The 24,105-nt window shown below is 48.6% G+C and overlaps 1 protein-coding gene across 1 annotated transcript; it reads left to right on the top strand.

Moving 5' to 3' along the window:
- The first annotated feature begins 1,914 nt into the window (after positions 1 to 1,914).
- Positions 1,915 to 18,110, top strand: THUMPD3 (THUMP domain 3 tRNA guanosine methyltransferase). The gene is made up of 10 exons (XM_073591739.1): positions 1,915 to 2,001; positions 2,757 to 3,018; positions 5,119 to 5,196; positions 5,304 to 5,783; positions 7,113 to 7,243; positions 7,326 to 7,395; positions 8,593 to 8,693; positions 8,820 to 8,927; positions 11,332 to 11,455; positions 14,296 to 18,110. Exons 2-10 carry the CDS (start codon positions 2,785 to 2,787, stop codon positions 14,476 to 14,478), a joined length of 1,509 nt encoding a protein of 502 aa, XP_073447840.1. The 5' UTR covers positions 1,915 to 2,001; positions 2,757 to 2,784; the 3' UTR covers positions 14,479 to 18,110.
- Positions 18,111 to 24,105: the final 5,995 nt, after the last annotated feature.

The following is a 24,105-nucleotide window of genomic DNA, read 5'->3' on the forward strand; positions in this document are numbered from 1 at the left end:
TACAGGTTCACTATCTTAATGTCATCCTCTCCACCTCACTCACCGCTCCTTCTCCGTCCATGGCGGCGAGTGCAGGAGACGCGTCCCCGGTCGCCGTGTCACAGCTAGGAACGAGTGGACTCAAAAATGGAGCCATACGGCGCCACTACGTTACTGCGCATGCGCCGCCGAGCGGGTACGAGTTTTCCCGAGCCCGGCCGGCTTCGGAACTGTGCATGCGGCCATCTTTTTGACGGGCAACGCTGCCCGTAACGGACATTTACGGGCACCCCGAAAATGGGCTTAAATTTACGGGCTGCCCGTAAATCTACGGGCGGTTGGCAACACTGCACCCCGTGTGTTATTTATTAAATGGATTTATGTTGTGCACATATATTAATTTCTGCATGTATACTATTATGGGCCAGGTTTACTCTTTTGACAACAAATATATTTTTACAATTAATTCAATGGTCTGTCACATGCCTCATCCAAAGTCCCAAACTTTTTCCTTCGTAACTGATTTAGGGATGGAGATACAACCTCAATGTGTCTCATTTAAAGTCCCACCCATTTTTCTCCGTGGTTGCATTCCCAAACTCGCCCTCATATGGTCCTGAGGCTGGGAGTACTCATTGCCAGAGCCCTGTGTCCTGGTCCCACGACGCGCTGAACACGATTGCAATGCAAACATTTAATAAAAGCACATTTATGAATTTTACGAGGGTTCTTCAAAAAGTTTCCGCACTTTTTAAAAACTCTATTAAATATCAAAAAAGTGAGGAAACTTTTTGAAGAACCCTCGTATGAAGGCGTAACTGAAGTTCGCAGATACCGTAGGCTGGGCACTGACACCTTCCCCCTGGGCTTGTCTTCGGCCATCTTGATTGGTCGGCTGGGATGACGTGACTCTCGTGCACCAGGAGTCATTCAGCCTGGCACACGGACAAAAAAATGCTGCATGTTCTACTTTTTTTTCTGCACTGGAACTGACCGCACTGGTGTGAATCATGCCATTGAAACCCGTGTCACCTACTGTCCATGCATTTTTGATGCAGAAAAAAACCTCACTGGACTCCATCTGTTGTGAACTGGCCCTGATACACAAGACATAGCACATGAGTTCCACTTTAATGTGGGTGCATTTTTAAAAAATGTTTTTGCAAAAGATGGACTATCCCTTTAAAACACAGCGCCACCTGCTGTCCACACTTCACAAGCTCAGGCTAACTTTGCTGGTAATGTTATTAGGACACAGCGCCACCTGCTGGCCTCGCTTCAGAAACGCAGGCTCCCCCTGTATTGAAGTTGGTATTAGGAAACAGTGCCATCTCCTGGCCTCTCTTCAAAAGCGCAGGCTCCCCCTATACTGGAATAACACAGAACACAGCGCCACCTGCTGGCCTTGCTTCACAAGCGCAGGCTCCCCCTGTACTGCAATTGTTAATACGGCACAGCGCCATCTGCTGGCCTCTCTTCAGAAGCGCAGCCCCCCTGTATTGCAATTGTTATTAGGACACAGCGCCGCCTGCTGGCCTCGCTTCACAAGCGCAGGCTTCCCTTGTACTGCTATTGTTATTAGGGCACAGCGCCACCTGCTGGCCTCGCTTCAGAAACGCAGGCTCCCCTTGTATTGCAATTGGTATTAGGACACAGCGCCATCTGCTGGCTTCTCTTGACAAGCGCGGGCTCTCCCTGTACTGGAATTATCAGGACACAGCGCCACCTGCTGGCCTTGCTTCACAAGCGCATGCTCCCCCTGTACTGCAATTGTTATTAGGACACAGCGCCACCTGCTGGCCTCTCTTCATTAAGCGCAACCCTCTCTGTATTGCAATTGTTATTAGGACACAGCGCCACCTGCTGGCCTCGCTTCACAAGCGCAGGCTTCCCCTGTACTGCAATTGTTATTATGACACAGCGCCACCTGCTGTCCAGTCAGCGCGCGCACAGATCGATAGCATCTGCAATCAGCCCTGCGAGGAGCGCCGAGTCATCGATGGCTGTCATGTCTGCAGACTGGTGAGCACGTTGCTGGTGGTGGGGTCACTCTGTGTTGTCACTTTATCCTTTATATTTATTGATCAGCTCTGGATACTCGGAGGGAGGTTGGTTTCTACCCCCTGAGTGCCCAGAAGGGGCTCTTCCTGGTATTATTGGGGTACAGCTGACTCTTCTCCTAGAAATGTCATTGCCATGGGTGCCATCTGCTGAGATTTGTCCCTGGAAAGGTCCCTGGGCTTGTTTCTGCTCCGGTGTACCACTGACCATTCCTTTACTGGGTGCCGTTATATCCCCGGGCTCTATAAATACAGTTCTAAGTAATGCCTGAAATATGAGACTGTCAGAGCTTCAGCTTCTCCATTTACATGCATGTATGTCATAGGCAGCAACTGGGGGTACCGCTGGATGTATTGCAGGTGCTCATAGACTTACATAACGTCAAAGACTCTATGGAAATGCTGATAATTATGACTATTAGATAATTAGAATGATTTAATAATTAGAATATTATTCCTCTAGCTAAAATAATTTCCTTTTTTTTTTTTTTTTTCAGTCTTACATTGTGGAGAGAGTTAGAACCTCTGTCATGTCCGTTGCTGTCTGTGACACGTGTCACCATGACAGGAAGTAAAGGAAAATCTGCCCAATGGGAACACATACAGCAATAGACATCTGACAGAGGATCTAACCCCTCCCTCACTGTCATTAGGTGACAGGTACACTTTACTACTCATGTGACCGTATTTTTTTTAACCTTCGTCCTTCTCATACAGAATTGGTTACCCCCCCCCAACCGCCGACATGTCTGAGGTTGACGCCGCTGCGGACATCCTAACGGAGGTCAGCCTGGATGACCCGGTCCCCAGCGATGTGGCCCCTTTCGAGAGCCGTCTGGTCACTATCGGGGCCACGGTGCCTACGGGGTTCGAATTCACGGCAGCAGCGGAAGTGGAGGAGAAGCTGGGGTGCCAGTGTAAGATCAGCAAAGATCGGGGCAAGATCTACTTCCAGATCGGGATGGATGGCCTGGCCCAGGTGAGAGGATGAGGAGGGGTGTCGGTCTCGGTGCCGGGGATCCGTGTCGGTCTCGGTGCCGGGGATCCGTGTCGGTCTCGGTCCCGGGCTCTGTGCCGGGGATCCGTGTCGGTCTCGGTGCCGGGGATCCGTGTCGGTCTCGGTACCGGGGAGACGTGTCAATCTCGGTGCCGGGGATCCGCGTCGGTCTCGGTGCCGGGGATCCGCGTTGGTCTCGGTGCCGGGGATCCGCGTCGGTCTCGGTGCCGGGGATCTGCGTCGGTCTCGGTGCCGGGGATCTGCGTCGGTCTCGGTGCCGGGGATCTGCGTCGGTCTCGGTGCCAGGGATCCGCGTCGGTCTCGGTGCCGGGGATCCGCGTCGGTCTCGGTCCCGGGCTCTGTGGCGGGGATCCGTCTCGGTGCCGGGGATCCGCGTCGGTCTCGGTGCCGGGGATCCGCGTCGGTCTCAGGGATCCGCGTCGGTCTGTGTGCCGGGGATCCGCGTCGGTCTGTGTGCCGGGGATCCGCGTCGGTCTGTGTGCCGGGGATCCGCGTCGGTCTGTGTGCCGGTCTCGGTGCCGGGGATCCGCGTCGGTCTCGGTGCCGGGGATCCGCGTTGGTCTGTGTGCCGGTCTCTGTGTGCCGGTCTGTGTGCCGGTGATCCGCGTCGGTCTGTGTGCCGGGGATCCGCGTCGGTCTGTGTGCCGGGGATCCGCGTCGGTCTGTGTGCCGGGGATCCGCGTCGGTCTGTGTGCCGGGGATCCGCGTCGGTCTGTGTGCCGGGGATCCGCGTCGGTCTGTGTGCCGGGGATCCGCGTCGGTCTGTGTGCCGGGGATCCGCGTCGGTCTGTGTGCCGGGGATCCGCGTCGGTCTGTGTGCCGGGGATCCGCGTCGGTCTGTGTGCCGGGGATCCGCGCCGGTCTGTGTGCCGGGGATCCGCGCCGGTCTGTGTGCCGGGGATCCGCGCCGGTCTGTGTGCCGGGGATCCGCGCCGGTCTGTGTGCCGGGGATCCGCGCCGGTCTGTGTGCCGGGGATCCGCGTCGGTCTGTGTGCTGGGATTCATGCTGGGCTCTGTGCTGTGCTGAGTGGTGGCGGTAACAGGGCTGGAAAAGCACTTTTGCTAGTGCAGCCGCATATTTATATTTTTTTAAATGACGCGTTCCAGAATGTTGAATGCCACTAATTGCGGTCGTTTTCCACTGTGGACGCAGTAGATGTGTCTGTCTTGATACATGTACCTCAATGAGGGGAATTTACCATGACTGGAGCAAGCAGAATCTGAAGCAGCTGTGTGAGGCAACCAATCAGCTTCAGCTTGTTCAGTTAAGCCTTGAAAATGAAAGCTAGAAGCTGATTGGCTGCCATGTATAGCTGCTCCAGATTCTGTCTGCTCCAGTTTGAGTAAATTCCCCTCAATGAATCAGTGTATTGTTTCATTATATGTACCTTTATTCATATAAAATATCCCCTTTGTAACCCCAAAGAGCTCCAATTAACTCCTTCCTCCTCTTCTCCCCTTAGCTATGTAACAAATAAAACTTGTCCAAACGCCAATTGCTTCTCCATCAGCATTTACCTGCGCATGCGTATATACAGCACTTTTCTGAACCTGAAAATGGCACATTTGGAGAGAAGTGCCTACGCACATGCGTGTTAATTGCTGCAGTGTCATTTACCTGAAATGGGTCGTGTACAGCTATTAATTTGTATTGGCTGCTGTACATGGCATGTGCAGCTCTCCCGGTGCCTGATTGGAGATTTTATGCCCCAGCACACAGGAGGCATCCATGTGCATGGGGCCGTTTTTGACAGCAGCTTCTACAGCTGCTGCATTTACACAGTAACTCCCAGCTGTCATTTTGACAGCCGGAACTTGCTTGCAAATGCAAGGGAGGAGCAACAGAAGGTCTGAAGGGTGTATTACACACAACCTATGTACTTCCATGAAGTCTTTTTGTTTGTGTGAAGCACATTCAGTGTCCACAAATCGTTAAAGAAAGCCATTACTGAGGTAGACAATCATTGCAGACATCCATCCGGAAATGCCAGCTACCTGGCTGTGTGTGGCTGAGTCACTGAACCGGAACAAGCCTACAGATATTTTTCATTTACATTTCAGGTTCATCTTCTGAGGTCTGTGGACAATCTGTTTGTTATCGTTCAGGAATTTTCGGATTTCCCCTTTAAGGACTCGAAGGTCAGTGCAAGGATGAAGCTCTGATCCTATGGTGCTAACTATCTAATAGAAGTTTTGTATTACTGCCGCTACTTTTATAACGGTGACGTTTTTTTATGTCTGGGTAGGAAGCTGCTCTGGAGGATTTTAAGGAACTGGCCTCAAAGCTGCCCTGGGACAAAGCCTTGAGGACCTGGGATTTGAACAACAACCTAAAAAAGAAGAAAAGGAAAAAAAAAACAGACAAAGAGCGCAAACCGCAAATGGCGCCCCCTGCTGCTGATGCACCCGAGGAACACACGAAGACTGATAAAGAGATGTTGGTGCCTCCTGCAGCACAGGAGGAGTCCAGCAGCTTAGACCAACAGGTGGTGGATAGCTTAGAGGCTTCAGCTGAAGATCTCAGTCCTGAGGCCTCCTTAGAAGACAGCACGGCGGGCGGAGGTGCGGATAGCGCCGGTGCAGGCAACGTCTTGAAATTCCGTGTCACCTGTAACCGAGCTGGCGACAAGCACAGCTTTACGTCCAACGATGCCGCCAGGGATTTCGGTGGAGCTGTACAGGATCACTTCCAGTGGAAGGCTGACATGACCAACTTTGATGTGGAGGTGTGTGTATGGTGGCCACCATCTTGTGCTGTGAACTAGCAATAGTATCATTTTTTTAAATTTTTAAAGTAACATACCTGAAGTAGCTTAAAGTGTCCACACTGACCAAACACTGGGTAATACTGATTGGCCAACACTTCGGTACTTATTGCTAATGTTGAATTATTTCCGCCCCATCTGCCTCCTCCTTTTGGCTATTAGAGGAACCCATCGTAACTGGGCAATAGGAATGTGTAGAGGGTGGGAGGGGGTAGGTGCCTTCGTCTTATACCTGTGGGTAGTTCTTCTTTGTCGCGGGGTCCGCGACGACTTCTTCCTCTTCCTCCTTCCTCCTTCCTCTTCCTCCTTCCTCCTTCCTCTTCCTCCTTCCTCTTACTCTTCTTCTTCCTCTTCCTCCCAAGCATTATCAGTCTTCAAAAGAAAGTGCAAAGTCAGAGCTGCTTGCTTTCAGACCCTCCTCTCTCTAAATGAAACTATCAACCTGGCCGTGTAAAGAGAGAGAGGGGAGGAGCCACTCTTCGGAGCCATTCAGTTCTGTGTATAAATTACAACTTGAGATATTGGGTCCGGCTCCTGATCATGTGACTACAGTGACAGCCAATCACAGTGGTCACATGATTGGGCTGACCTGGCCCCCAGCAATAATAGCCCGGCTGAGGTTTCTGTGCATTCAATGTGCTCACTGCACGCTCCCAGCACAATGACTGAACTGTCGAAGACCGCGTTTAGTCTTTAGTACTGACCAGGAGCCAGTGGGTCCAACTCCCAATCATGTGACAACCAATCACAGTGGTCACATGATTGGGCCGACCTTCCAGGTCCTCAGGAACATTAGCCCAGCTGAGGTTTCTGTGCATAGAATGTGCTTATTGTTTACTCCCAGCACAGTGACTGAGCTCCCAGTTCCTAGTACTGATCAGGAGCCAGTGGATCTGGCTTCCGATCTTGTGACAGCCAATCACAATTATCAAATGATCAGGCAGATATTCCGGCTCCCGGGTGTAATAGCCCAGTTAAAGTGATGCTGGGCTAGTCTTTTTGTTTTCAGCAGAGCAGAAACGGAAACTCTGGTAAAATGTGAAAAAGTAACCTATAACTCCACCTACTGGCTTAAAATGGAAATACAAGGTGCTCTTATTTACCTGACACATATCAGAATTGAATTCTATATCCCTAAGCAATTTGAATATTTACACAAAACCTATTATATATTCCCTTTTAAATGCATCCTTGCCTTCAAAAATACTCTACGACATTTGCAACCGAAAAAATAGGTGGGCGGGGACTTTGCTTGTCTATCTTACGTTCTGTTTTATTGTGTCCCTCCAGGTTCTCCTGAACATCAGTTATAATGAGATGCTGGTGGGAATCGCACTGACGGAGGAGAGCCTGCACCGGAGAAACATCACGCACTTCGGGCCCACCACTCTGCGCTCCACACTGGCCTATGGCATGCTCAGGTGGTCTCCAAGCTCCTTTTATCCACGGCTTATAATGAGAGCGATATCCTTTTACCTGACCGCTGTTTACTTTCTTCTTCAGACTCTGCGACCTGGAGCCGTCAGATATCATAGTCGATCCGATGTGTGGGACGGGAGCCATCCCTATAGAGGTAACTTCCTATCAGTGGGCCTCATTTGCATGGAGTCTTCCTTTAATGCACATTTGTAGTCTCATGCCTTTTTATCTCTTTATCCCCCCCCCCCCCCCCCGTACTTTATGATTTGCGATTAAGTTTTGCTTAGAAATGCTTTAAAATATCTTTTTCTCGGAGAATGCTGCTTCCTACCCTCTTGCTCCAGTGCTCTGTGTTGGCAGAGCTGAGTAATGGCCACGCCCCCTCATCACAGCCACACCCCTCATTACCAGTGTCTTTTCACAGACTTGTGTTGCAAGAGAACGTTAGATCTGTTTTGACACACCCACCTGTGTGCCTGACCAGAGGGGGCGTGCCTGATCAGTTCTGAGCATTGCAGAGGGAGAGCTTTGAAATATCTTTTTTTTTCTGAGAATGCTGCTTCCTGCCCTCCTGCTCCAGTGCTCTGTGTTGGCAGAGCTGAGTAATGGCCACGCCCCCTCATCACAGCCACACCCCTCATTACCAGTGTCTTTTTTCACAGACTTGTGTTGTAAGAGAACTTAGGAACTGTTTAGACACACCCTCCCACCTGTGTGCCTGACCAGAGGGTGCGTGCCTTACCAGAGGGGGCGTGCCTGGCCAGTTCTAAGTATTGCAGAGGGAGAGCTTTGAAATATCTTTTTTTTTTTCTGAGAATGCTGCTTCCTGCCCTCCTGCTTCAGTGCTCTGTGTTGGCAGAGCTGAGTAATGGCCACGCCCCCCCTCATCGCAGCCACACCCCTCATTACCAGTGTTTTTTCACAGACTTGTGTTGCAAGAGAACGTTAGAACTGTTTAGACACACCCACCTGTGTGCCTGACCAGAGGGGGCGTGCCTGATCAGTTCTGAGCATTGCAGAGGGAGAGCTTTGAAATATCTTTTTTTTTTCTGAGAATGCTGCTTCCTGCGCTCCTGCTCCAGTGCTCTGTCTTGGCAGAGCTGAGTAATGGCCACGCCCCTCATCACCAGTGCCTTCCCAAGACTTGTTTTGCAAGAGAACTTTAGAACTGTTTAGACACACCCACCTGCGTGCCTGACCAGAGGGGGGCGTGCCTGACCAGAGGGGGTCCTATAATTTAAACAGAATTGTAGTGAAACCTTACCCCCTTCTGCTCTGTAGATACTTCATGGATAAGGCCAGGCCATTGCAGCAAGCTTTACCCCGTTGATGGCTTTTCTTCTCTTTTTAGGGTGTGAGTGAGTGGTCCAACTGTTTCTTTGTTGCCGGTGACAACAGCCACAACGCAGTGAACAGGGCGGCTAGCAACATCTGTTCCCTGCTGAAGAAAAGGTGAGTATTGCATAAATTAGAGAGGAGGGAACAAGGAAGGTAAAATATATGCAGATTAAACTTTTAGTTTTAAAGATGCCACTGTATGCACTTTGTGTATAACTGATCTTTTATTTTTTAACACAGCGCCACCCAGGGGCTGCCAATAGATACTGCACAGTGGGACATCTCCAGACTGCCGCTGAGGACGGGAAGTGTGGATGTCATCATTACAGACATGCCTTTTGGAAAGAGGTGAGGGTCTCCCAACAGGAGAGAAATTAGAAGCAGAGAGACTAAGGCTCCATTCACACCAATACGTTTTTTTTTTTTTTTCTGCTTTTTGCAGAAACGCAGGATGTTATATTTAACATGGGTTCCTATAGAACATGTTTACATCGATGCATTTTTGTGCCTCTGCGTTTTTGGAAAGGGTCAGGGACTTTTTTAAACACTGTTTTTGTTTGTTTGTTTTTTTTGGTTCAATAGACTTCACTGGAGAAGCAGCAGAAAAGCATGTAGTGTGTTTTTACCGCGATTTGCATTTTTAACCGCTTCCATACCGGGCCAATTCTGGCATTCCTCTCCTACATGTAAAAACATAATTATTTTGCTAGAAAATTACTCAGAACCCCCAAACATTATATTTATTTTTTTTAGCAGAGACCCTAGGGAATAAAATGGTGGTCGTTGCAATTTTTTATGTAGTTGTGCAACAATTTTTCAAACGCAATTTTTTTTTTTTGGGAAAAAACACTTTCATGAATTAAAAAAAAGTTAGCCCAGTTTTTTTTTTTTTGTATAATGTGAAAGATGATGTTACACCAAGTAAATAGATCCCTAACATGTCACGCTTTAAAATTGCGCACGCTTGCTCGTGGAATGGCGCCAAACGTCAATACTTAAAAGATTTCCATAGGCGACGCTTTAAAATTTTTTAAAGGTTACCAGTTTAGAGTTACAGAGGAGGTCTTGCGCTGAAATTATTGCTCGCGCTCTAACGTTCGTGGTGATACCTCACATGTGTGGGGTGTTTTTTTTTGTTTGATTGTTTATTTCATATTTATTTTTTTATTTTTACACTTTCCCTTCACAATTTTTTTTTATCACTTTTATTACAAGAAATGTGAACATCCTTTGTAATAGGAATAGGGCATGACCGGTCCTCTTTATAGAGAGGTCATGGGTCTATATGTCCCCACATCTCACCTCTACGCTGAAAAGCCTTAGATCAATTTAGAAAAAAAACTTTCTCAGCTTCCCATCCAAAAAATGACAGTGTTCATCTGCCGAGGCCGGAAGTGACATCATAACGTCGCGTCAGGCCTCCGAAGGTCATAGGGATGGCCGGGACCATCTGGTCCTTGGTCAGCTCTATGGTAAATGGCCGCCGCTGGCCAATTCATTCTCTGGCTCATGGATTGCACGGGCAAGCCGGTAGAAGCACCGGAGGGTGGCAGGAGGGGGGACGTCCCCTCCCGCTGCCTGTAAAAACAAAAGTAATCTGCATAGGTGTAAATGGCGCCTAACAGTCTAGTAACAAATAAGGAGTGTGTCTGCCATAGAAAACATCCAGATTACAGCTTTCACTTTATTGGAGTACATGGGTGGATAAAAGGACTATGGAGGCTGGGGGCACTATGGAGGGCTGGAGGCTCTGCATCAGGCTTCCGGGCACTGTGGCATGCTGTGGGAGATTGGGGGCACTGTGTGGGTTGAGGGCTCTCTGGGGGCACTGTTGGAAGTTGGGGGGACTGTGGAGGGCTGGAGGCTCTGTAGCATGCTTGGTAGGGCTGTGGGAGATTGGAGGCACTATGTGGATTGAGGGTTCTCTGGAGCACTGTGTGGGTTGAGGGCTTTCGGGGGGCACTGTTGGATGTTTGGAGGGCTGAAGGCTCTGCAGCAGCCTTCCAGGCACTGTAGCATGCTTAGTGGGCGCTGTGGGAGATTGGGGGCACTGTGTGGCTTGAGGGTCTCTGGGGGCACTGTTGGAAGTTGGGGGGGGGGACTATGGAGGGCTGGTGGCTCTGCAGCAGGCTTCTGGACACTGTGGCATGCTGGGTGGCGCTGTGGGAGATTGGGGGCACTGTGTGGTTTGAGGGCTTTCGGGGGGCACTGTTGGATGTTGGGGGGAATATGGAGGGCTGGAGGCTCTGCAACAGGCTTCCGGGCACTTTGGCATGCTGGGTGGTGCTGTGGGAGATTGGGGACACTGTGTGGGTTGTGGGCTCTCTGAGGGCACTGTGTGGGTTGTGGGCTCTCTGAGGGCACTGTGTGGGTTGAGGGCTCTTTGGGTACACTGTTGGAAGTTGGGGCTATAGAGGGCTGGAGGCTTTGCAGCAGGCTTCCAGGCACTGTAGTATGCTAGGTGGCGCTGTGGGAGATTGGGGGCACTGTGTGGGTTAAGGGCTCTCTGTGGGCCACTATGGTTTGTTGGGGAACACTATGGTAGCTAGGAGGCACTATGGGAGGTTGAAGGATCTGCTGCTGGGAGAAGGGAGGCCATGGCTCGTCAGTTGGGAACCACTTGTCTAAACTTCTTTATCCCTCCCTGTAATCTTTATTTTTATACATCACGGCATGGTTGTGTAGTATTTTTGCTGTAGATGGTCAAGTTTTGTTGTCTCCAGTTGCCTTATTCTCAGTTGTATTTTCACAGAATCGGGTCAAAGAAGAAGAACTGGGACTTGTACCCCGCCTGCCTCCAGGAGATGAGTCGGGTGTGCCGTGCCAGCACTGGAAGAGCGGTTCTTCTGACCCATGATAGGAAATGCTTCATTAAGGTGAATATTCTAAATGACTAAACAATATAAATAAAGGACAGCTGAACCTTTGGTACAAGTTCTCCTTTGAGGGACGCCCCCTTCTCACAGAGTGCAGCCACCGGTTCCTGTACTTACCTCTGTCCACGTTATAGCAATCTGTACTGTGCAGCCCTGCCTACCACTGCTTGGCCTTCCTTCTAAAAGTCTCCCCGCCGGGTCCTCTTTATTCTGTGCACCCACGCTGTGGCCCAATTTATTCTTTGGGGACTTGTACTTATAGAAGCCTCCAGCAGTCCTTTGCAGTATGGTTGTCGCCCAGGAAATTGATGGAGCCATCGCGCAGGATGAAGACAGTTTTCGTAAGAAAGGCCGTGGACAGGGCCACGTGGTGCAAGTTGCTGGAATGGGGATAGTGGCACGTTTCGGACCAAGTGGGCTGCATTCTGGTGACATTTTTAAAGTCCAATTGCATTCTATCCAAGGGACAGTGACCACCAGAACAAACCGAATGTTTAGCTTTAACCCCTTCTAGCCCAGCCCTGGCGTTTCTTTAACTGGGCTGTTACGCTGAGGACAGGAAGGTCTTGTCTGATCACGTGAACCAATGTGATTGACGAAGAACAACTGATTGGATGCCGCACACTGAAGACACAGCATAGGTATGGAAAAATGAGATGCGGCTTCAGCCTAGCTCCTCCTAGGCCATGCCCCACTGACGCGTTTCGCTCCATCCACAGGTCTTAGCCATAAAGGTCACCCTAATGACCACGCTCTGTAGGCAAGGTGAAATGCATCAGTGGTGTGGCGTCAGTGGTGTGGCCTTGGAGGAGCTAGGCTGAAGCCCCTCCCACAGGAATTAGTGATAGAGGTGACCTCTAAGACTAAGCCCTGTGGACAGGGCGAAACATGTAAGGGAGCGTGGCCTGGGAGGAGCTACGCTGAAGCCACATCTCTTTTTTTCTGTACCTGGGTTTGGTCTTAAGTGTGCGGCGTCCTTTCAGTTGTTCTTGGAGCCAGGGATGAGCTCTTTGGATGCCCGCACCCCCCAACATTGTGAGACAATGGGGGGGGGATTTTACATTGGCGCTCTAAGTATCATAGCACAAGTCACTGTGATTGGCTGTCACAGTGGTCACATGAGTCCCGCCGACCTCCGATCATTAATAGAGACCGGGAGTTACCTTTGACAGCTTGGCCACTGTGCTGTGAGTGCCCTCCCAGAAACCTCTTCTGCCCATGGACGCAAAGGTGTGGCATGTGGGCTTTAAAGCCCCACCCTCTGCGCCATCGCACATATGCGTTATGTGAGCGGCAAAACATTAAAGTAGAATTTCACTCTTCCAATTAACAGTGATTATTTTTGATCCTTATGCTGCTTGCATTAGTAAATAGATAGAAAAGTATATCATATTTACTTTTTTTTTTTTTAATCCCTTTTTTTTTTTTTTTTTTTTTTTTTAATTTCTTCAGTTACTTCATAGTTTCTGGTCTAGGCAAATGATATCATACATCCCAGAAGTCTCTAGAAGGGAAGGAGGGGTTTTCTCAGCTAAGCACACCCTCTTGTCTGCATGCCTGAGCTAAGGGCAGATGGATTCCAGAAAGTAAATGCTACATCGGGATAGGCACCCTGGGGCCCTCCAGCTGTTGCAGAACTACAAGTCCCATCATGCCCCTGGGAGTAAATGTAACTGCCAGCCTTGCAATGCCTCATAGGAAATGTAGTTCCACAACAGCTGGAGGGCTACTGGTTGCCTACCCCTCTGCTACATGAATCGTGTGCCCTTACTCAAGATGGCCACGGCCAGAAATGCTAGGGAGGTGTTTTTCAAAGTGATTTCTCAGAAAAATAAAGCATGGAGACACGGATGGGGGACGTTTGTTTTGAATATTAAATAGTGTTTTTTGGTTTGTGGTGCTCAGATACAGAGTAGTTCTACTTTAACAGCCCGATTGAGCAAAATTAATTCCATGTGCATCAAAACAAAAAAGTGTACAAAGTCTTAAGACCAGTTCACACACCACAAAAACGCACTCCAGATCCGTTCCGGATGCGTTTTTGCATGTGCGTTTTTCATGCATTTTTGGCGTGTTCTGGTGGGTTTTTGATGCGTTTTCCAAATGCATTCCAGATGCTTTTTTTTTTTCTTCTTTTGTTTTTTTTTTTTTTTTTTTCACTGTGCTGGGGTCCGGTGTGTTTTTGATGTGTTCCAGTGCAGGAAAAATGCAGCATGTTCTACTTTTTTTTTTTATCTGGAACTGACTGCACGGGTGGGAACTATGCCATTGGAAACCATATAATCTACTTTCCATGCGTTTTTGATGCAGAAAAAAAAACGCCCTGGACTGCATATGATGTCTACTGGACCTTACAGTTCATTTTCTTTAAATATCAGCCACAGCCTAATTAAAAACAAATAAAACTGTCCCCTGCCAGCATGCAGCTATGTGGGACTCTTACTCTTTGTGTGGAAGCAGTGATCTCTCTGCAGAGGTCAGATGCCCCACCCTGCTAAGTCAGATCTAGAGCTTCCCAATCAGAAGGGCGTGAGAGGTTTGCTGAGTTCAGAGATGCTGTATACGTCTGACTCAGCAGAGGCATTTCTGACCTCTGCAGAGAGACCACTGCTTCTACATAGAGAACAAGGGTCCTTCATTGCAGCATGCTGGCAGGGGACAGCCTCTTCTACTCTGTGGCTGCTTTATAATGAAAACAAACTGACTTTGTTTTGCTGCATGTGGAATGTATTTTATTTATTTATTTTTTACTCAGCTGGGCTTTAGGAATTGGACTTATTTTTGTAGCCTTGAGAATTCAGATAGATGCGCTTTATTTCCTCTTTGCCTTTCATTTCCAGGCTCTGGCCAGAGCAGGACACCTGTGGAGGAAGATGCACACAGTCTGGGTTAATATTGGAGGACTCCACGCCGGCGTTTACCTCCTCAAGAGAACCGCCCTCGACGTGGCCGACTCGTCCAATGAGAGGCTGGAGGAGAACCATCCCCTGAGCCCCGCCCAGTCACCGGCCAAGGAGGAGTGATGTCTCCCTCCGCAACACACTCCGACAACGGGCCCCAATAAGCACTGAAATCGTTCGACTGCACTTAGCTGATACTACATACTACTGGATGATTGTCCCCTATGCCAGGGTGACACCGCGTTATTACTCCGTTCCTCATGGTGCCATTCAGCTTTACACTGTAGGATCCCGGTGAGGGTAGTAGCAGCAATATTGAGAATTAAAGGTTATGAGCAGCCAAAACTTTTTTCACTTTTGTATATAGTAGGGAATGGGTAAAGCCCCTATTGGCTTTTTTTTTTCTGTGTCCCGTAGGGGTGATTTCACTTCACTTCCTGTTTCAGGAGTACAGCAGGAAGTAGGAGGCTTTCTCTCCAAAGCAAGGGGATATTCCCTTTTAAGGCAGGGGGTCTCAAACTGGCGGCCCCTCCAGCTGTTGCAAAACTACAAGTCCCATCATGCTTCTGCCTGTGGGAGTCATGCTTGGAATGGTGAGCCTTGCAATGCCTCATGGGACTTGTAGTTTTCGCAACAGCTGGAGGGCCGCCAGTTTGAGACCCCTGCATTAGGGTGTGCACCCCAAAGCCCCTGCCTTTGACAGTTGCCACCAGATTAGGTTTCCCCCGCAGGAAGAGGTCCTATGGCACCCAAGGCGGACAGGCCAAAAGTGTGCCCCGCCATATAGGATGGGTCCTGCCCTTTTTTTTTTTTTTGCACCTCTTTCCTGCTGAAGCACCCAAGGCAGCCGCCTCTTCTGCCTACCTCTCAGCCCTGCCCTGCCCTGCCCTTAGGAGGATTTCCCCTCCCTCTCCTGTTCTGGTGACAACTCAAAAGTGATGGATTTCCCATTGCTTTCAGTATTGGAGACAATGGCCACCATGGTAAGGGTGAATCGCAGACCGCAATAAAACCTTAAAGCGGTATTTAAATCCAAAAGCAAAAACCTTTATTATATTGCAGCTTACCAATTCTTAGATGTGATGGCTGCATTTGTTTTCTTTTTTAGTCTTTCTTCTATTTTCATCCGGTGATCCAGTCAGTAAGTCTGTTTTTTTTTTTTTTCGTTTTTTTTAAAGAACAAGCTGCCCTGCAATTGTATCAGAGATGAGACAAACCATTTACCACTGGCAGGGGTGCTTACAATAGTTGGCTTTTATTTATTCATGTAGGACCTTTATCCCAAAAGGAAAAAAAGAAAAAAACAGTTTGCTGTGACTAATGATAAAGTGTGAGCTGGAGTTTGGCTTTAGTTTTGTTAGTGTATCTAAATCTGCTAGTCCGTCCAACACTCCCCTCCCCCTAGACCAGTGATGGCGAACCTTGGCACCCCAGATGTTTTGGAACTGCATTTCCCATGATGCTCAGCTACACTGCAGAGTGCATGAGCATCATGGGAAATGTAGTTCCAAATCATCCGGGGGTGCCAAGGTTCTCCTTCACTGCCCCAAACTCACAATGCTTCTGTCCGAAGGTACTCCCTGTGCTCCTTCATCCAGAGTGGGGGCGCTCTAATACAGGAGGTGTGTTACTGGCCAGATCACCAGGTGAAAACAGAGGGGGGAGGAGCCTAAGAGAAAAAAAAGGAATGCAGCCGCCATATCTAATGATTAATAACCTGCCATATATTACGCTTTTGGTTTAATACCGCTTTTACAGAGGTTCTAACCCTACTCTACCCAAAACAAAATATCAAGTTTTTGGCCTTACATATTTTTTTTTACGTAAATGGTGGGGGCCGGCCTAACATGCTGATCGACTTCTTACCCAGTTTGCACATTACAAGTCATTGTCGATCGGCGCCCCGGGGGAGTCCCAGGTAGCTGTGATCAGCCCAAGTCTTGGGTTAGATAAGTAGATGGAATTGGGCAGGCTAGCTGATGGACTCCCTTTTCATTGGATGGGAAGTTAGCCAAAGTACAGAGCATTAGAGCGATGGAAGCGACGAACGTCCGTCACGTATGGATTAGCACTTAGAGATCCCTGTTCGTAGGGATGGTCAGTCACTGACCCGCAGGGAGGTAGGTGTTCTAGGTATCCTCAGTGCCATATATTGCTCCTCCTTGGTTTAGTACGGTTTTTATTTCATGCAGCTATACCCTCAATGTCATACTCCTTGGTTTAGTACGGTTTTTATTTCATGCAGCTATACCCTCGATGTCATACTCCTTTTTCTCTTGGCTGAGCTTCTCCTTTAAGTTAACTGTTACCGTAGTCATGTGCTGTTTTATTGGATCTTTAAAGTGTACCTGTCAGTTCTATGTGGTTAAAGCAGAATTCCGGTATGGACATTTTTATATAGTTACATTGGCCCAGCTTGGATCTATATACCACACCTGTTGGATCCTTCTAGAACAGGGGATCCTCAACCCCCAGGACACAGACCAGTGCCGGTTCCTGGGCCTTTGGGGGCCGGGGGGGCGGAAGGCACCAGATCCCCTTCTCACTCTGTGGTGACTTTACCTACGGAAAGGAAGGGGGAGAAAAATAATAAGAGGAGAAACAGGCCAGCCCCAAGGTGACAGGCTCACATGCCCACACCCTTTGGAGGTGACAAGTTGCCCCAACACACACCCCCCGGAGGTGACGGGGTGCACAAACCACCCCCTCTCCCCCCCTAAAGGTAAAATGCAGCTCCCACCCCCACCCTGCTCCAGGTGACAGGCTGCACTAGACATGTGCACTGCCAAAAAATGTGTTTCTTTCATTCCATTTGTTTTTTTGGGGGGGTTCCTGTTTTTCAGGTTAATCGTTATGATCGCAATTCGTAAATTCGAAAATAAGAAAGAAAGTACAAAAGAATAACTAACTATTAAATTATAGGTATTGGAATTATTATTAATTCGTTACATTCCATTTGTTAAGATACGGCATTTGTTATTTTGGATAAATTCGTATTCGTTCCGTTCACTTACAGCCAAATTTGAAAGGAAATTCCAATATCTATAATTTAATAGTTAAAGTGGAGCTCCACCCAAAAATGGAAATTCCGCTTTAAGTGCAGGTGACCCCCTGAGATGTCATATTTTTTTGGGGGGGAGGGGGAGCGGATACATTCTTTTTAGAGGGATCCAGCTTCCACTTCATCCCGGGGCACCGTGACGCTGGATGCAAGTTCACCAGGTTTTGTCATTACACTCCTGAGATCTGGTTGCAGCCCCCTGGTGAGGTAACCTTCCCAGTAGGCAAGCGCCTACATCACCAGTGCCTCTCTGGTAAGCAGGGAGCCAATCATAGTTGGAACTTTTTTTTTTTTTTTTTTTAAACAAATGCTGCAGCCTTAATTCATTTCACAAAGTTTTTCAGAAAGAGGGATTAGAATGGAAGACAACGATTTGTCCAGTTTGGGGTGACAGGTCCACTTTAAGGCCATCATTTTGCAATGCTTGGCCAATTCCAGTGAATTTTTTTTTTTTTTTTATTATTATTATGGCGGATCCTCTCTCTCTCCGGCCGGTCCCACCAGTGTGAGTATAGTGAGCAGCTCAGGGCCCGTCCTGTTGATCTCGGGCTCCCATATGACAGGTCCACTTTAAACACAGCAGCCAACAATTCTAGTTTTAGGTTTTTGGGACACTAGATGTTTAAAAGAAAAAAACGGAAGGAAAGTTCTATATTTGTATCGTTCTTTATTTGGAATAAAGTTCTGCAAGGCACACGTGTTGTCATTATTTTCTTACCAGCTTTCTCTATTCATCGACCAACAAGACAAATAAACGTCATTTGATTTATAGATTGCCGTCTTATGGGGGGTACAGGAAACATACACAATAGGAACTTCACCAACCCCCCCCCCCCCCCAGCAGATCCAGCGATATCCTGCTGAGATCCATTTTTCTGCAGTTGCCACTCGGGTCCCGTGCCACCCCGTGATGTCATCGGAAGGGGCTGCGCACCTGAACCTGGAAGAGAACCCTCCCCTCCCCCCCCCCGATGATGTCACAGGGGAACATGATGTGCCTCGGCACTAGGCCCGTCCCCCTCCTCCATCAGTGAATGACTGTAGTCCTCCTGGGATATCCCTGGCAGTGGCGTCCCCAGCTTTCATATTTAGGGGGGGACAAGGACAAAAGTAGTGGGGCAACTATAAAATGCAATTTTATATATATATATATATATATATATATATATATATATATATATATATCCTGGGGCCCTTTACTACAACCCCACAACAGCCCTTTCACATGTTCTGCAGTGAGCTCCCTTCCTACTGTATTGGGGCCCCCCAGGGTGGCAGAAAACAAGAGATATATGTCACCAGCATACCAAGAAAATATAAGGATCCAAAGCAGTGGGAGAACTATCAGGGTTGCAAAGGTTGTCTTGCCTCCGGGCCCTGGTGTTCTGCCACTGTGGGGTTTCCCAGCCTCCTCTTGCTGTCCTGCCCCTGCTATTGACAGCGCTGGTCTGGCATCTCTTGGAATTTACAGGCTGGTTCTCCTGTCCTAAGGAGGGGAGAAATCAGTCTGTTTTTTCAGTAACTGAGAGTCCTGGTGGAGTCCTTCCTGCAACTCGATCTTCTCCCTGCCAATGAGGATGCAGGGGAAGGAGCAGATCGGGCGGCCGTGGTTGTGTGAGCGCTCGCATTATGCAGTGTCAGCAAGCAGAGGGAGGGGGGAGGAATCACCTGCAGGAGCTGACTGGGGACTCTCTCCCTCTTAGACATTTGATTTTTTGTAAAAAAAAAAAAAAATTTTTATTGGGGGGGGCACATGGTGGGGCACAGCATAATGTTGGGGGGGTCAGGGCCCCCTCTGGCCCCCCCCTAGGGTCGCCATTGATCCCTGGGGGGCACTGACGTCATCTGCCTAGACGAGGAGGGAGAATGGGGGCGGGCTGAAACCTATTACTGAATTATTGAAAAGTAAGCAAATAAAAAAACATTATATTTGTGTAGCGGGGGGGCTGATAGGGCTGAAATCCAATGAATGAAAGGGGTGGGCCAGGGTTAGATGAAGCTGAAGGTCCTCCAGCCAGGGATGTCAGTGGTAGGAGGGGACCTTTTTTTTAAAAGAATAGTTGGGATTCTACTTTTAAGGATACAATGTATCCTTATATTGATCTTTTGTTTCCTTTTAATAAAATGTCAAATGAATGTGACAGGAAACTGATGCATAAATGTAATGAACTGATGAATGGAGCCGCCAGCAGGACACGGGAATATCCGTTCTGGGTGGAGCGTCCCATTGCCATACATGTACTGCAGGCCAACGTAATGAGCTGCATGATGTCTTCCAGGGAAGTTGTGGCTCATACAGAATTATCATGCAGAGCTGCGCAATGATTGCACGCCCCAAATCAACACAGGAAATGGAATAATGCTCCATTGATACGATTGGCTGCCACTTGCCCAACTAATTAAATTCAAAATTCTAGCAATAAGTGACAAAGCCATCCACAACTCTGCCCCCTCAGCTACATCACTAGCCTAGGCTCAAAATACCAACCTACTCGCCATCTCCGTTCCTCCCAAGACCTCCTGCCCTCTAGCTCCCTCATCACCTCCTCCCATATCTGCCACCAGGACTTCTCCCGAGCCTCGCCCATCCTCTGGAATTCCCTACCCCAATCTGTCAGACTGTCTCCAAATGTATCCACTTTTAGGCGATCCCTGAAAACTTTCCTCTTCAGAGAAGCCTGTCCTGCCTCCATCTAACAACTGCACTATTTTCTCCATTAGCTCATCCCCCCACAGCTATTACCCTTTTGTATCACTTGACCCTCCCTCCTAGATTGTAAGCTCTAATGAGCAGGGCTCTCCGATTCCCACCTGTATCGAATTGTATTGTAATTGTACTGTCTGCCCTAATGTTGTAAAGCGCTGCGTAAACTGTTGGCGTATAATACTAATAATAATGCGATTATGTCACGCCACTGTAATTAGTGTCAGACGGTGACGCCTTGCAGCGAGATAATGAGGCGGATAGTAAATACGACATTGTGGTATTTTGTGATTATAATGACGGGTTACATAACCATTTCCTCCCTGTACAGTATGAGCGTTACTTCAGAGCTTTTGAGAATTAGACAGCCAATCAGAGCAGTGCAGAGCCGTCACTTTAGAAGTCCTCCCGTCACATCAGAGATTTCCTCATCACATTAGAAGTTCCCTCACGTCATATCAGAGGTCTTCCATCACATCGGAAATTCCCCCAATCACATCAGAGGTTCTCCCGTCATTACAGAGATCCCCCCCATCACATCAGAGGTTCTCCCGTCATATCAGAGATCCCCCACCCCATCACATCAGAGGTTCTCCCGTCATATCAGAGATCCCCCCCCCATCACATTAGAGGTTCTCCTGTCATATCAGAGACCCCCCCCCCATCACATCAGAGGTTCTCCCGTCATATCAGAGATCCCCCCCCCATCACATTAGAGGTTCTCCTGTCATATCAGAGACCCCCCCCCCATCACATCAGAGGTTCTCCCGTCATATCAGAGATCCCCCCCCCATCACATTAGAGGTTCTCCTGTCATATCAGAGCCCCACCCCATCACATTAGAGGTCCTCCCGTCAGAGATTCCCCCATTACATCAAAGATTCTTCAATCACATCAGAAGGCCTTCCGTCATATCAGAGATCCCCCCATCGCATTAGAGGACATCCATCACATCAGAAGTCAATCCATCACATCAGAAGTCCCTCCATCACATCAGAGGTCCCCCATCACATCAGAGGGCTCCCCTCTATCACATCAGAGGTTCTCCAATTATATCAGAGGCCCCTCATCACATTAGAGGTCCCCCCCATCACATCAGAGGCCCCTCATCACATTAGAGGTCCCCCCCCATCACATCAGAGGCCCCCTATCACACCAGTTCCCCCCCCCCCAGCACATCAGAGGTCCTCTGATCACATCAGAAGCCCCCCATTACATCAGAGGTCCCCTATAAATCAAAGGTCCTCCCAATTACTCAAAGATCCCCCATCATATTAGAGGGCTCCCCTCCATCACATCAGAGGTCCCCCCCATCATATCAAAGGTTTTCCAAGTCTATCAGGCTCCTTCCCCCTCCGCCCATCACATCGGAGGCAACCCATCAGAAGTCCCCTCATCACATCAGAAATTACATCAGAGGCCCCCCATCACATCAGAAGGCCCCCCATCACATCAGAAGGCCCCCCATCACATCAGAGTCACCCGTCACATTAGAGGTTCTCCAATCATATCAGAGGTCCTCCCATCGTATCACAGTTCCCCCATCACATCAGAGGTCCCCCAATTACATCAGAGTACCCCCCTCCCATCACATCATAGGTTCTCTATAAATCTAAACAAATTATTGGGGTTGGCAACTACATGGCAAATGAGGTTAAATGTGGAAAAATGTAAAATAATGCATTTGGGTGGCAAAAATATGAATGCAATCTCTACACTGGGGGGAGAACCTCTGGGGGAATTAAGGATGGAAAAGGACCTGGGGGTCCTAGTAGATGATAGGCTCAGCAATGCCAAGCTGCTGCTAACAAAGCCAACAGAATATTGGCATTAAAAAGGGGGATCAACTCCAGAGATAAAACGTTAATTCTCCCGCTCTACAAGACTCTGGTCCGGCCGCACCTGGAGTATGCTGTCCAGTTCTGGGCACCAGTCCTCAGGAAGGATGTACTGGAAATGGAGCGAGTACAAAGAAGGGCAAGAAAGCTAATAAAGTGTCTGGAGGCTATTAGTTATGAGGAAAGGTTGGGAGCTCTGAACTTATTCTCTCTGGAGAAGAGACGCTTGAGAGGGGATATGATTTCAATATATAAATACCGGACTGGTGACCCCACAATAGGGAGAAAACTTCTGCGAAAAGGGAGCTTAATAAGACTCGTGACCATTCCTTAAAATTAGAAGAAAAGAGGTTTAACCATAAACTACATAAAGGGTTCTTTACTGTAAGAGCGGCAAGGATGTGGAATTCCCTTCCACAGGCGGTGGTCTCAGCGGGGAGCATCGATAGTTTCAAAAAACTATTAGATAAGTACCTGAACGACCGCAACATACAGGGATATACAATGTAATACTGACACATAATCACACACATAGGTTGGACTTGTGTCTTTTTTCAACCTCCCCTACTATGTAACATCAGAGCACCCCCCCCCCCCCCCAATCACACTAGAGGTCCAGTGGCTGCATTTGATGTTTTTTTTCAGTATGTTTTAGTTTGTTTGCGCCCCCCCAAAAATTTTGAGCACCAGCCGCCACTGGGATGTGCCAATCCACTGACATCAGTTTCTTCAAAGCACATTCCAGAATACTGATGGCTGACAATCCTACAATGTATATTGTTCACTCACTGGGATGTTTTCACCTTAAGGCTGAACTCCGGGGGGGGGGGAGAATGTTGGACATATGCAATATAATAAAAACTTACCACCGATGATGTGTGCCCAATGTGTGGCTGCTATGTTCTTTTCACCCAATACAAGGCATTCTGTCACTGGGGGGAGGGGGGGGGGTTTGTGATGTTCATCCGCCCCTCCCCCAGTCACAGAACGCCTTGTATTTGGTGAATGGAGGAGGTGAAGAGTGAGCGACTCCCCCCCCCCATGAGAAATGTACTCTACCTGAATCCCCTACCCCTCCAGTCCCACCTGCCACCGCATGCTTGATTAGCTGCAGGGGAGATGTCAGGGGGGGGTCTAATAAATTAGGAGAACCTGCCACCTGCCCAATGCTATCACATAGGGAGCTTGTTGGCCTCCTTATGATGGCAATAAAGCTAAATGAAAAAAAAAAAACAAAGATCTTTAAAGTAAGAAATTGTGATGAAAGAAAAATAACTTAAAAAAAAAAAAAAAAAGCACCACCATCACCCCACCCATACACATGAATGCAAACACGCCCACAGTTGAAATGGCTGCAGCTATACTCATTGGAGGGAGATTTCTGCAGCATAGTTGTCAAATACAGAATCACAGTATATATAAGATAATATGCAAAATGGTTGGAGGGAAGCTTCAGAATGGCAAAGATGTTTTTATTGCAAATTATGTGAGCAGACTGCAGTTCCTCTTTAACTCTGAACTGATGACCTCTAAAGGCTTTGAAAGTGTCGCCAATCGAGAATTTTGAGTACTGGATTTTTTTTATTTTTTATTTTTTGCCATTTCCGGGTGCACTTAATTTTATCCGCTTGCTGACCGTACACGGCGGCAAGGCGGCTCTCCTTTGCAGGATCACGTACCTAGTGCGTGATCCTGCAGTTCTGGTGCGCAGCGCCGGCGACCCTCCCCCGCTGTGATTGGACACAGCGGGAGCCAATCAGCGGGTCCGGCAGACTCGATGTCCGCCGGGACCCCGCCGATCCTTTCAGGACACAAGCAGAACGACTGTCTGCCTATGTAAGCAAGGCAGATCACCGTTCTGTCAGTGGGGAAGGCATGGATCCTGTGTTCCTGCAAAGCAGAGGGACACAGCTCTCTGCCCTCCTCTAGTAAAGCACCTCCCCCCACAGTAACCAAGCACAGGTTAGGCACACAGTTAATCCTTTGATCGCCCCTGATGTTAACCCCTTCCCAGCCAGTGTCATTAGTACAGTGACAGTGCATATTTTTAGCACTGATCACTGGTGTCACTGGTCCCCGAATGGGGTCAAAAGCGTCAGTTAGTTTATAAATGTCCACCGCAATATCGCAGTTCCGCTATAAGTCGC

Source organism: Aquarana catesbeiana, linkage group LG07 (genome assembly GCF_042186555.1).
Source record: "Aquarana catesbeiana isolate 2022-GZ linkage group LG07, ASM4218655v1, whole genome shotgun sequence".
Lineage (NCBI taxonomy): Eukaryota > Metazoa > Chordata > Amphibia > Anura > Ranidae > Aquarana > Aquarana catesbeiana.